The 14624-nt window shown below is 40.1% G+C and overlaps 2 protein-coding genes across 3 annotated transcripts in view; one reads left to right on the forward strand and one right to left on the reverse strand.

The window, feature by feature from the left end:
• Positions 1-8154, reverse strand: part of hip1 (huntingtin interacting protein 1) — a 44286-nt gene extending 36132 nt beyond the window's left edge. The window contains exon 1 of one of the 2 annotated variants that reach the window (XM_088300867.1): positions 7854-8154. In XM_088300867.1, coding sequence (XP_088156993.1) covers positions 7854-7970 — 117 coding nt within the window. In that variant the 5' untranslated portion in view covers positions 7971-8154. Of the gene's footprint in view, positions 1-197; positions 529-7853 lie in introns of those variants that run through there. The other variant, XM_088300868.1, reaches the window with a different exon arrangement.
• Positions 8155-10410: 2256 nt separating this feature from the next.
• On the forward strand, positions 10411-14438 carry bcl7bb (BAF chromatin remodeling complex subunit BCL7B b). The gene is made up of 6 exons (XM_088301470.1): positions 10411-10574; positions 10991-11066; positions 11285-11372; positions 11486-11644; positions 11813-11916; positions 12034-14438. The coding sequence occupies exons 1-6, from the start codon at positions 10483-10485 to the stop codon at positions 12103-12105; spliced, it is 591 nt and encodes a 196-aa protein (XP_088157596.1). The 5' UTR covers positions 10411-10482; the 3' UTR covers positions 12106-14438.
• Positions 14439-14624: the final 186 nt, after the last annotated feature.

The raw sequence follows: 14624 nt of genomic DNA on the forward strand, positions 1-14624 counted from the left end.
CCCATTCCTTTTCCGTTACAATCACATTACAAAACTTCTTGTTGGCACATTTAGCTAGATGAAGACAACAAGCCTCTACTTGCAGTGAGAATACCTTCTTCCCGACTTCTTTCACTCGAGCCCACCACCCCCCAAACAACGCCGTTCTACGGCAGTCTCTAATTCACACGAAAATGCATCTACCCTTGAGCACTTACAATTTTACTGAGATCCATGGTCCTTTCCCTCCCTACAGCGGCGGGCCGAAGATCCGTTGGCTTGATCCAAACGCGAGGAGCGGGGAGGCAACAAATGTGTTTGCGAGAGGAAGGGGGGAGGTGGAGGAGCGCGACGTTAGCTCAACATGTGTCCCGATTTGGTATTAAAATGCTTCCCTGTCCCCACTTCCTTCCTTCCTTTCTTCCTTCGGCGTCCCTGCTCTCGCTTGCTCTCCCTCTCTCTCCCCCCCGCGAGCTCCACGCAACATGCGACCGCGGAGAAACTGAAGCGTCCGGGACTCGAGTAGCGAGGACGACCGAACATTTCACATCTCGCCCGCCAACACGTTTCTACACAGCTTGAAGCGAGACTTTGGTGCTTTATTATTGCAAATAGTCCGCTTCTATTTGAGACAATAGCGGCACGGGAGGCTGCAGAGTGGGATGTATGAAACCCGGAGGTTCTCAAACTGGGTTCCGGGGCCCGCTTAGGGATCCTGCAAAAATTGGGGGTGGGGTGGGCTGGGGTTGCACAATTTTTGCTTTCTGAAACAAGCTTGCGGAGACAGAATGATCAGCCATCGCCTGCTTACCAAGAGTGGAAACTGTCCCTGAAAGTTATCCAACATTTTATAATTAATTCTTACAAAAATGTAACCCCTATACAAGATGATTTCTGCATGTGGAGAGCCATCTGTATGCATTCAGAAATGTTTTACAAGGCAACCAAAAAGTATGAGGTCCGTAGTGGGAATGTAATTTCTGACTGGCTGTTAGCTTGTTTTTGTAGAGGAGTAAGCTTTAGGAACAAAATCTCAATTCATAGCATTAGAGCAACTCTAGGTAACTGATGCCCCCCTCTGGATCCTCTGAGATCCTCAACCTTGGCAAAAAAATAAATAAATAATACATATGCAAATAAGGGCAATGCTTACGTTTGTTTGGACTCATTGGTTTTGATTTGGGTTCATTTAATTTTGACCAAAAGTCAAATCTAAACAGATGAACACATTTTCAAACTCAATTTCAGCCCGACTAAAACACAAAAATTCATAATTTCCACATCATGATTGTTTTAAATAATGACAACTTTTTTCATACAAATTCAGGTTTGTTCATTAGTAAGATTGCACATTCATTCAAACAGAGTTAAAGAACACTGTTCCCATCACATTCACTCATTGTGGAGGTTTCACAAGCCATCAGATGTTCCATGGCATATGATCTCGAGGTCGCACAATATCAACACACTGGCTCAAGACAATGCACCTTTTTTTGCCACTTTCTCACCTCACATTCATTCATCTACACTGACCATTTTCGTCATTGAGAGGATTGTTCATCTTTTTTGAGCGACACAAAGGGACAATAAACAACTGAGATTATGTGGTTGCATAAGTGTGCACGTCCTTATCAAATTGGAGTCAGTACACACCTGCCACTGATGAACCCAAAACATGTTTTAGTAGTCGTTTTTTTTTTTTTTTGGAAGCCTGAGGGTTTTGCATTAGCACCGACAGGTATTTCAAACTGTTCATTATGCCCTCCAATTTGACTAGTTGTATTGGATAAGGCCCCACTTCGTCCTATAGAAAAACAGCCCCAAATCCCGCATCATGTTTCACTGTAGCTATGTTGTTCAGCGATAAGCAATGTTGGTTGGGCCAAACATGCCTTTTGGAATGAGGGCCAAAAAGTTCAACCTTGGTTTAATCAGATCACCACACACTTTCCCACATTGGCTTCGGCTATTTCAAGTGTGTTTTTGGAAAAAGGAGCCAGGCTTGCATATTTTTCTTTGAAGATCGGCTTCCATATTCCCAACAAACTCATAGCCCAGCCATATGAAGAAGATGAGAATCGTTTTCACATGTACAAAACAGCCAATACATGCCAAAGATTCCTGAAGCTACTTCAATGTTGCGGTCTGCCTTTTGGCAGCCTTCATGACCAATTCTTTTCTCATCCTTAGAATTTTGGAGGGACGTCTTGTTCTTGTTAAGTCAACATTGTGCCATATTTTCTCCAATTGATATAAATCACTGTGTTCCATAATATATTTATTCCTTGGGAATTCTTTTGTATCCTCCTAAACAATACCTTTGAACAATGGGGTCTCTCTGAACCATACCTTGTGCTGTAAGATGTCTGTAGAAAAGTCAGAAAAAGCAAACTAGAAAAATCTGAACTTTACTTGGGGTTAGTCAGAGGCACACTTTAATTGTAGTAGTGTGTGCTAACTAGGCTTTATACTATTAGGATTTTGGAGCCGATCATATAATAATACGGGCTCTTTGGCCCCACTAGTCTAAATACGGCGCGTCACCCTCCCTCCTTGCGCAAGATAAATATCATTGGCAAAATGAAGTCAGCCTTGACTGAATAGAATAACGCAGTGTAACGTTTGACCCCCTGTTGCATGTGGAGTAAACACTTGGGAGTGTCTTTCGAGTTTTCTGCTTCAAAGCACAGTAGTGCCAAACACGGATGATAAGTCAAACAATCAGCAAGGCAAAGCCATTGTTACTGTCACCAGGGACTGATCAGTGCACATTGTTGCACAAACTGACTTGCCACTGTCCAGCCCTTTTTATTCTGTGTCCAGTCAGTGCAATGAGGCCACGACCACTGCCAGCCGTTTCTGCTGTCTCAGTACATTTAGGGCTTGTGCTTTCACACTGGCGTTCCGCATGTACATGGTTATCCATGTTATTCTGGAATTTGATTTCCAGGATATAAACACAAAGAGAAGTACAGTCCAGACATTCACTAATAAATGTGTAGAAATGTTCTTACTCAGTAGATAAGTTCAGATCACTGGTGTACAGTGTGCAAATCCAGCTTCATGACACGTGCGCACCGGCCAATTTTCTCCTGACCACCGTGTGCATGTTAGAGAGACGGAATTCATTATAATTGACGGGCTTGTGCACATGAAATGAAATCAGCATAAACCACACCATTTCCCTCTGATGGATACATCAAAATGAGATCGGCAAGGAGGTTTAAGTTGTGAGAGATGGTACCAAAAATTAAAAGAAGCTGAACAACAGCAGAAATTGAGGTTATTGTGTCGAGAGATAGAGACATGTTAAAAGGACAATAGACAAGGACAACAGCGCTGCGCCATTCTATTCTATGTTTTTTTTTTTTTACCCCACCTCTGAGTTACAATTGGACCGTAAACAGCCAATCAGAATCAACCCTAGTGTTCGAATCCTGACTGGTTAAGAATTGTGGCACAATTGTCACGCCTGCATCGCAAGCGTGAATCAGCGTTTTGTACGCATAGAGGAGAGAGAAGCCGTAAGCGAAAAACCTATTTTGTGCGTACACTTGGAGGGTCTTTAACACGCGAAACTAATTTTTGTACGCACAAAACATGTTTTCGTACGCAGTATTTGACATTATGCTTACTTAATTGTGGCATAAATCTAACGCCATTATATACAGGTAGATAATATCACCAAGGCCCACTGCACGACACTGTGTCGTTTTGGGAACACCCCGGTTCTAACTGGATCCTTATCATTGGTCAACTAAACACTGACAGGAATGCTCAATGGGCGTTCTTGTATACTAACAAGAACGCTGCAGCCGGACGCTTCTCCGCGCGACTGTTGTGAGGAGAAGTGGTACAGATAAAGGATGGATGGATATTTAAATACAAGACATGCTTCGTTTTAAGAACATTGCCAGTGCTAATGCTAAAGTCAATGTAAACATGCTAATTAGCGTCCACTTCCAGGAATGATATTCCTTCAAATAAGGACTATTCACACACAAACACTGTAGGAACACATTAAGACAGAAAATAACAACACTCAAAGGCAAACATTCTTCCTAGTCTACGAAAAACAAGTTATATTAGGTCATCTGCAACTTTCTTCTTCTACTTTTGTCTTAATATAAGCGTGGCACCACAATGCCCCTACGGGGCCAATGAGCGCACAGCAGGAACAGTCGCTATATATTTTTTATTGTTCTTATTTCAGTGTATTCTTATTTTACTTTGTTATACGGAATTGGTATTGTCATACAAACATACATTTTCCTCATGACGTGGCACAAAATACAATACCCATGGTCCTATTTTAGCCCAGTAAGTTGCAAGACTTAAAAACAGAACAACACAATTCGATAAAATAAATATGGTAGAGCGATAAGGCAGCTGCTTAGTCACGGTTTGAATGTGTGCAAGGATGCAATGCAGCAGAGGTGTGGCTATGGCAAAGAACAAGCTGCAGCAGAATGAAAACATATGAGGCTAGAATTTCACATGATATTTACATGGGTCATTTTGTTCTTGACCAAAAGAATAAAGTTTTCAAGAATAACGTGTTCTATGTATAGGGATGAATGTTCATGAGAGTAAGATGTTGTTTTGTGCAGTTGGGTTGGGGTAATTGAATCAATACTACCGTAAGTTTTTTTTAAATGAATTAAATTAATGAATCGTTTTCATGAATCATGATTTCAATATCAATCAAAATAATCATGACGATTATTTCTTTCCATAATCTCCCAGCCCGAGATGGTAGTCTAATTTTAAGGCCTTTATTTTGCAACACATAATATGATGTCAGTCAGCGGTTCACACTGCATACCCCAGCGGCGGAACTCATGCCCCAGAAGCATTTCACAAGCTTTAATTATGGTTCATGTATCCAAAGATTACTACCTACACTAGTTCCCAAATAAAAAATAGCTCTCTGAGCCATTTTGCAATCTAGGAGTGACTCGACATTGCCATCATAAACAACAAACAACAAGTGTAACAACACATGCCAATACTTACAAATTCACAGACACGATAGAGAATGGATGTCCGAGGAAAAACATGTTTCCGGTTAACGTCATAAAATAATGAGTAAGCTGCTGTAATGAGGCAGAATGGGTCATTAAAATCAAGCACTGTGTGCTATCTTGCCACCCTTGTCCATTCTTATCTCCCACGTGGACACTGTGACAGAGTTGATTTAGAGCACTCACTGGTAGTTTACCCTGCTCAGCAGAATGACAGGCAAGTTGCTCCAGTATTGCAAAATGACATACATGTCTTTATAGGCAAACCTGTAGCCTACGGCACAAGTTTTTAAAACTGTTTTTAAGTTACATTAAAAAATAAATAAATAAAATAAATATTTTGCTCCATGCCTCGAGCAATTTTGAGTATTTTTATCTTGAGAATGCTAAATCAAGTTAGTGAAGATATCCAATGCAAGTCAAGCTATCATGTGCAAACCTGCAATAGCTGGTCACTGCCAGAAAAGATAATAAACAAACTTTGGCAAATGAATCTAAGACGGGTGACAAAACCTGAAATTGATATCATAACTCTTGATGTTAAAGTCAAAAAGGAAACTGAAAAGATTAAAAAGTTGCCGACTGGCAGCCAAACGCCCGGCCATGACAATTCCAATCCCAGTGTGGGTTTGCACACCAGACTAACAATGCTGAACAGTTTTATATTTAAACTGATGAACACAAGCAGCTATTGTTCACCATTCCGTCTCAAATCATTGTCAACTCCAGTCCAAATGCTTATGACTCAGTGTGTCAAACAACAATTATGTGTAATATATTTAAACCTATTTTATTTAATTATTTCCTCCATGTGGAGAATTTGCACCCAATAATAAACCCCCGATAAAAGTTTCTTACAAACACTATGCTGCCACCGATTGCACTTATTTGCAGACGAGGCAGTGAACTAAACCATAGAGATTTATTTGGTTTTCAACAAAAGATTTGAAATCAACGACACAACAGATTTAGGCGGCTTTAGAACAAAACAGATCAGATGGATTATCTTGCGTTGATCCTCTGCCAAGTAAAAAGTGGATTCATTGATTTCTACCATCACTTGCCTCAGCTCACCAGGAGGCAAAAATGTCAACGTGTACCGTACATAGGGCTGCAAGATTAAGACCAAGATGATAAACACGATTATTTTGGATTTATATTGTTAACTCGATTATTAGTCACTATTATTCATCATATTAAGATAAACACCTGTATTTTTACTGGATTACTTTTTGATAGGCTTTACGCGACCACCATGACCACAGATGATTACTTTGTCCAACATAATTTTTCCACTTTTTGCCTGGCATGTGTGACAGAGTAAGCACATTCTTTAAGCCGTTTGGGTTCGGTGGAGCTGTACAGATTCTCTCATAAATATGCGAACTGTATTGACTTTAGATGTAATGGTGTGACCGCAGGACAACTCATATCCTTATTTACCAAAGCTTTAGTGCGTCTGTCAACACCTGAGATAGTTGCGTCTTAGTTCCAATAACATGCCTGCCTGCAGCTTGCATCCGTGATTGGCTGAATGTGCATGGCCAGAAGTTCACGTAACTAACGCTAAGTGATAAAGGCTATTTTTAATATTAAATAACACATAGTGTAGCTAGTGCTTTTTTATGTAAATAAAATAGTCTGGAGATGGTTTACCAGATTTTTTTTTTCTTCTTTGTAAAAACAAACCAACGCTTGCACATTGTGACTGGATGATCGAAGGCACGGAGTTGGAACTTCCGCCTGCCAGAACATGGGCTTCACGCCACATGACAAGGCTAAAAATACATTAGCTTTCAGTCACACGTACACTATAACAAAACATACAGTTAGGTTGAGTGAAGACTCAAAATTGCCCATAGGTTGAATGTCAATCCAGCATGTGCCCTGTGATTGGCTGGTGGTGTGTGCCGAATGCATCCTGTCTCCCAGTCAAAGTTGGTGGGATAGACTGAACCTCACCAAAGACCCAAAACATGATAAGTGGTAGAAAATGAATGATACATGTACTTCCAGAGAATGTGACGTAGGAGCCTGACAGTGACCTAGTGACCATGCGTGGCTTGGAACACACAATCCTTCTAATCCGTGCTGCTGCTGCCTTTCCTAAGAGATGTGTGCGAGTCCAGTGGGATGAGGGGGGGTCAACTGCATGACACAGACTATACGGGGCTATACAGCTAGCTGCTGTTCACATTTGATTGTACTGTGTAAATAGTGTCTATGGAACAGCACTATCACAGCAGTTAGGCTGTCTTGATTCAATTGACCTACTTAACCCCCTCCCCTCACTGTGCCTGATCTGTGGAAGAGGGTAAGGGTAAGTGGGGGTGGGGGGGCAGGAAACAGCAGGATCCACAACTCAACAGCAGCCTGCATGCTCAATGGGAGCATGCGTGATCAAGTCAGATCTTTGTTTTTTTGCTATGCATCTTCATCTGAACAGCACATGGACAGTCATTGCCCGGATGATAATGCAGGTCTGACTTGGAATGGCTTCTAATGTAGTGAGGGACGAAACAAAGCTCCTGCGTGGTATGTATCTAGCTGGTAGGCTAAACAGTACAATTATCTGAATTTGAAAGGCCACTGACCTACATTTCAACAGCTCTTTTGTTGTGGGTACTCATTGGTATCTGCTGATCACACACAGTGACTGGCATTGAACACAGCACCGACATGATTAGCACAGGGAAGTCCGCGTAATGTCATATATGAAATTTGGGGTCATTTTTCATATGCGTTCTCTCTCATTACACACAGGTTTGATTTGCCTCCACTATTGTCAATCCCCATTTGACAATACAAGCATGTAACAGGCAAGAAAAATATGTGTGTTGTTCTACACACCTGCCCTCTCTCAAAGTTTTCTCTCTCCAGCTCCAGACTGTTAGCGCCTCCGGTGCGTCGAATCACTTTAGGGATGGCGTTGGGTACTTGCTGCATGGAGCTTTTCACTCGATCCATCGTCTCGGGCTGATAAAATCGCCAATTAACAAAAAAAAGATGGGTTTAGAAACTCGAGTGTAAAAACTGGAATGCTGCATTCACTATAGCGGGGGGCGGTCCATGCTGGACTGGACTCGTCGTTCTGTTTAGCGGACCATTTGGCCTCAGTAAAAAAATAACACCCCGTCAATGACAGCGGCAGTTTGAGCACAACTCAACAACAGCGAATACTGTACTGTCTCTCGCCATATGTTATTTCAAAATAAAAGCTTACCACAATTGCTGCACTTAATTAAACACCACTGTTCATTGTTTGAAAGTTTGCACACGCGTAGAAAATAAATACATGGTGGCACATAATGACAAGAAAACTAAAATGTAATTTTTATTCATGGCGGGTCAAGGGTTTGAATTCCGCTAGTTTTAAACGATTTTACTTTTGAGGCCAAACCGTAGAATCGGAAATACTTTGTGTGACCACCTTTTGGTTACTTAACAAATCCCCACATGCTCATTCTTGCCTGCAGTCCGTAAAGACACACGTGTACGACTTCTGACCGCTTCAAGAAAAAAATAATGTAGATGCACTCATTAGAATTATGAGGAAAATATTATATTTTATAAATAACAGGGATTGTAGATTTATTGGCCACGGTCTCTTTTAAATGCATGTCTTCCCTGAGCAACGGGCATAAACTCCTCCCAGCGTTGGCAGCCACTAGCTGGAGGAACAACACTTCCCGCCCACACGGTACCCTCTGATTGGTCGACATTTTATGGCTTCATCAAGCCAATGCATAAAGATTATGTACAACTATCCGTATGAATATAATTTTGCCACTTCGTCGCCTAGAGTTGGGCAACAAAGTTTCCAAGTGAGACTTGCTAATTAATGAAAAATAAAAAAATTGTTGTTATTTGTCGTCCTTTATTTATATTCCATAAAAAAATATATAGAAATGAATAAACAACACACACATATTAAGAGCAATCAATTGGTGGTACAACATATTTATGGTACACTTGTACACTAACTTACCCCATTGCTTATATTTCTAATGAATATATATATATATATATATATATATATATATATATATATATATATATATATACGTGTGTGTGTGTGTGTACGTGTGTGTGCATACATTACATTTCAATTGCAAGGTAAAGATCTGATTTCCAACTACCAGATGTGACGTCTCCATGTTCACTACACATGGCTCAATACTACCCTCACCAGGACAAACATGGGAACGACATAATGGCCAAAATTGTGGACTGAAGCACGCAATCTGAGGAGTGACGAACATGTCAATATTCTAATTATTTCGGATAAATACACATATATGGCTAAGTGAATGGCGCAAAAAGATACCGTATACGTAATTGCAAGCTTTCGTAATCCGGAACTTCAAAGATGACGGTTCCTAGTAGGACTGTACTGCACTCAGCCACTCTCGCTCTCTTTTTGTTGTTTGTTTACAAACTATTTCCATGATGACTATTTGCTGCATGTCCATCAGCCATAGTAGTGCTTCCAGCCTCACCCCCCCCCCCCCCCCCCCGACGTGTGTCTGCAGTGTTTGGACATAAAATATCGCATAACTGTATTGCTAGCAACCTAACTGCAGACACCTATGCTCCAGTAGTGCAATGTTTTAATGCAAATTCTATGTAAGTGAGTGAACATCATACGTACCTTCATGTTCCAGCGGCAATGATGGCACACAATAGAAGCTTTAATTGGCAAAAGGCTTTGGAAGAGTTTCACTCTCAGATGTCGTTGATTTTGAGCTCTTTCATGTCAGCTACCTTTGTGGGCTGTCCCTTCCATACAGTTTGTACATGTTGTTCAGCACTAGGTTATTTTCTATCAGTGATTACTTTTTGGTCCTGAGTAATGTATATAAATGATACACCGGAAAATTGTTAGAGCTTTTTTGGAGCAGGTAAGTCAGAAATGTAACAGTTAAAGAATGTGAAGCATTATTTCGTAAGAAATAACGAATATTGTGGCAGACAGCTTTTGTATGACTATATATAGACATACATGTCTTTGGAATTTATAGGAAATGGGTGCTGCTTCAAAAGTATATTGGAAAATTCATTGGCAGGTGTTAAACTGACAATGCAATACCAATCCATTAAATGATTTTTAACATTTTCACCACATTAAAATACAATCAATGTCATTTCACGTTCATAGCAATGTTATTTATGGGACTACGCAAACTCAAATGTTACGGCATTTCCACCGCCGCGGTCTTACAAAATTGAGCATAGGTGTTTACTTTTGATATGACTAATGATACAGAATTAATAATGTGCGTTGTAAATTGTCGTACAACATCGGTAGAAAAGTTGCGACTGTTACTAATCAAGCAGACAAGCACAGCGAGAAAAGGGAGGGAGATAAAAGAGAAAGAGTTCAGAGGAAACTCTCGCGAGACTACCACAGTACAGAAGAAGCCAGGGCTAGGTCTAAGTTTTCCTCATGCATCATTAGGTGATTCATATCAGCGTCAAGATGTCGGGACGTTCAGGCCGCGCTGAGACCCGGAGTCGAGCCAAGGATGACATTAAAAAGGTTTTGGCCGCAATCGAGAAAGTGCGCAAATGGTAAGTAGGCTGTCTAGTTTACAATATGGAGGAAATGTTTTCGCGGACCGTCAGTCGTTAGCTGCTACGTCGGTGAACTAACTTCAGTCGGAAAAGTTAGATAATTGACATAGCTTGTAACCAATCGGTGTCCCTGTTTGTGGAAAAGGGCGGGGCTATCAGATTTTTTTCCGCCGTATGCTATCAATATGGCTGCAGCGCTGCACGACGACTAGATCCAGTTGACGTTTTACGATGACAATAATGAAACAGTTATTTGTAGATGTTAGCGTGACTTTCAGTCGAGAGAGACAGTACTTAATCTGGGTGCACAGAAAACGCGGCCATCTACTGTATGTCGAGGATCAAATTCAACCGATTAGAGGAGATCATTGTTAGCTTTTGTCTAAATATAGCCAAACAACTTTAATCCCCAGGGAGAAGAAATGGGTGACTGTTGGAGACACGTCCTTGCGCATATTCAAGTGGGTGCCAGTGACAGAAACAAAGCAGGTGGCATTTCAATTTTATACACGTTGAAGACACTCGGTTTATATTTATTTATATTTATAATATAATATATATATATATATAAATATATATATTATATATATAATTATATATATATAATTATATATATATTATATATATATAATTATATATATATATAATTATATATATATAATTATAGTGTGTGTGTGTCTTACGTCAATGTCCACTTCTAATATCAGATCTATCGTACCAAATCTTCTGGTGGAGAAGCCAGAGGGCTAAAAGACGTAGTCCTTGAAAACACTAATTCCTTGCCAGATTTGACCGGTGAGTCTCATGGGGAGTTTGCTGTAAAAATACAGGAAAAGCTTGATGAGAAGTACAATATGACCAAATGCATGAGTTTATTTAACGCAATATCACGATTGTGTTTACATTAGATGAAAACAGCAACCAGAGCTTTCTGTCTGATGTTTACCACTCTAAAATGGATAACAGCAGCAGCAACTCGAGCTCGCAGCAGGTCAGCCCTCCGCATTCCTCCAGCCTCCGAACTGAAGACTCCCAACCGCCAATGCTTGGTCAGGAGAGTGTGGATGGTATGTCAATGACCTGCTCATGGATCAACATGTCCTATTTTAAACTATCCTTGTGAAATTACAACGTGTTTGCTAAGATTACTCATCAAAAGCCGAAATACATGTTTTTGTGTAGACTTTCTCCACTGTCAGCACCTTATTTGTGACTTTGTCCCCTAATGAATCCAGATCCAGTTCACTCTGGACCGGATGGAGCAGATGAACCTCCAACTCTGATCAAGGAGGATCTTCTGTCATCAGGAAGTGCCAGACGAAGCGCCATACACACACAGGTTTCATACCACTTTCCTAAAGTGGGTTACATACCCATGAAAACATTTATCTCAGTTACATCATGTAAAGGCGATGTTAAGTCACCACAGTCACTATTTTTGTCCCCCATTCTACAGGAAGAATCTGAAGAATCGGGAGCGCCTCCTTTAAAGAAGATTTGCACAGGAGAAAATGCTGTGTTAAGATAGTTTACTTACTTTACTCACTGTGAAGATGCACACAAAACCTATCCACAGTTATTTTCACTTAAGCTAAGTGTTCAACATTCAGGTTTTAAGGCTCTGTTGTATGCTTTAAATACACTCACCTGGCACTTCATTTGGCACACGTGCACAATCTAATCTTTGCTGTATCAGAGGTCCACTGATACCAGTGGTGGCCGGTCAATGCCTTCAAGGCCTTCTCTGCTGGCCTTACATAATCAAGAAATCATGATCATATTCTTCACATAGATGACATATATCCTAGTGTTGAATTTTTACGTTAGAGTTTTTATCCAATCAGAATTCAGCTAGCTCATGTTGCCATGCAGATTCCATAATACCAGTTGCACGCACTGCGTCTGAGGCCTTCAGATACAATCGTGCGGGCGTCACTTCTGTGTGAGCAAGGGAGCTTTAACAGTTGATAGACAGTTGCAGTAGCCAATCAGATCAGGAGTTGATGACAGTAAGGGCTTCTCGCTGGCCTTACCTTGAAGGTGTTGAACGCGGCTTGTGATTGGATACTCACTCGTGAGGGGGCAGCGCTATGCCGAATCAACACACCAGAAAGTCATAACTGGCAACCGTTTGAAAGTCTAAAATATATTTTTGCTTTTTTTAAACCACAATGGCCGAAGGAGGGAAAAGTGTGGATTTAATTGCACATACATTTGCGAGGCAATTTTCTAGATGGACCTTTCAGGAGAAGCTAGGATATCCAATATTCACTCAGTAGTGGGTAATTGTCTGTCTGTATATTATTTGTCCAGCCGTGTTCTCATAAATAATGGTAATATGAGGGGGATTTATTTAAGTCGGACTAAGTGTGACTTCACGGAAGGCCTAGGTGTGAAATGCACGGCCCGCCACTGACTGATACTAGGATAGACAAATATTTTAATTAACCTTTATCATTGGCCAGTGTACTTTTATGAGTCCAAATTGAATATACCTTTATTCATTTCCACAGAATACAGTTTCTGTACACTGTCATATCTTGTTGCATGCAGGGAGCCAATAAACACATTTTGCTTTTACTTTACAGCAGGTTTTAGGACTAGCTGTCAAGATGACATCACTGTCCCAAACCCCACCCCTTTGAGTTAGTGCCTTGTGCGTGAGTACCTTGACAATTATCTGTAAGTGGGCAACTGTCTCTCCATCACATACTCCTAACTTCCACATTTTGGGACTGCACTGGGATTGAATATTTCACTGTCTGGTTCTCACCAAATGAGCTGTGCTCATAAATACAAAGATGCACTCAAAGATAAAAAAAATGTTAGAAGGAAAAACAAATTCAGAGATTTTGTTTGACCATTTCTTTATTAATGAAGACCTCTTGCAATGATGTGAATTAAACGTGCTAGAGTTGGAATAACACCGTTGGAACATGAAATAACTTTAATTCTGTAAAGGAGTTTCACAACATCCACTTTGTTTCGCTTATCTGTCCATTTACTTAAATCCATAATGCAAATGGCAGTTTGAGATAATAGCTGGCTATGGCCAAATATAAAAGTATTGCAGTCCAGTCAAAGAGCTCAGCTTCTATAGTGAGATAAGATAATCAGCTACCCATTGTCAAATGTGCAGTATGAATTTAACGGTACAGTTTTACTGTAGTTCACAGCATTGTTGAAGTACATCACAAAAAGAGGCAATTGTGGTATTTTGGCCATCTTAACTGCACTACAGTATAATAATAGAGACACGTCATTGATGGCTGTAGTGTTACATTGCGAATTACAACCACTGTAATTGTTAAATACCCATTTGGCACTGAACAAAAACTAAGTATTATTTTCTATGTGAAGAAGTATTATTTTCCATGTGAAGATCTAATTATCGGTTATCATTAGATTGTGCAACACCTAATATTGGGGTCGGTGAGTGTACATAGCACAGCAGTGCTATCCATTGCTATCCTGCAAGTGACAATGCAACATTCCCTGCTAAACTTTAAGCTTGACTTATTTTAAAACTGATGAACATGGACAGTGTACTTTGCTTGGAATTTACGTATTGTAAAAGCATTTTTGCGAACTATACCTGTAAGTGTCTTGATGCTGTTGAAGTTTGCCTTTGCATATTTCCCAATCATTGCGCATCGTTGTTTTGAGTTACAGTACACTTTGAAAATGAGTTAAATGTGTGGCTTATGCTTTTAGACACACTATGAGTGAGCACGTCTTTTTGTCTAAACACATGATCAAAAATGCTTCGTTAAAAATATATGTATTTATTATCTAATTTGTGCTTGTTTATAACCGATGCTTTGTTAACCATAATAAAAATTACGTTTCATTTCAATTTCATTTGAATGTGTTCTTAATCATACGATGAGACAATTAAGCACTGTATCAAATATGACGACATTGCTTTGTGAAGCTGTCCTATTTTACGAAACAATTTTGTATATGTATACATAACTACGGTTACATTTCGATTAGTGTTGTGTAATGTATTTTTGTCGTAGTGCAAAAATAATTGTGCGAGACAAG

Source organism: Idiotropiscis lumnitzeri, chromosome 7, assembly GCF_059441095.1.
Source record: "Idiotropiscis lumnitzeri isolate Australia: NSW breed Sydney's pygmy pipehorse chromosome 7, RoL_Ilum_1.0, whole genome shotgun sequence".
NCBI classification, from domain to species: domain Eukaryota; kingdom Metazoa; phylum Chordata; class Actinopteri; order Syngnathiformes; family Syngnathidae; genus Idiotropiscis; species Idiotropiscis lumnitzeri.

Bases quoted from the DNA above. Each gene is read 5' to 3' on its own strand.
- bcl7bb (XM_088301470.1), top strand. From the start codon at position 10,483: ATGTCGGGACGTTCAGGCCGCGCTGAGACCCGGAGTCGAGCCAAGGAT. The intron at 11,373-11,485 runs GTGAGTCTCATG...TGTTTACATTAG, and splicing joins TTCCTTGCCAGATTTGACCG to ATGAAAACAGCAACCAGAGC. The intron at 11,917-12,033 runs GTTTCATACCAC...CCCATTCTACAG, and splicing joins GAAGCGCCATACACACACAG to GAAGAATCTGAAGAATCGGG.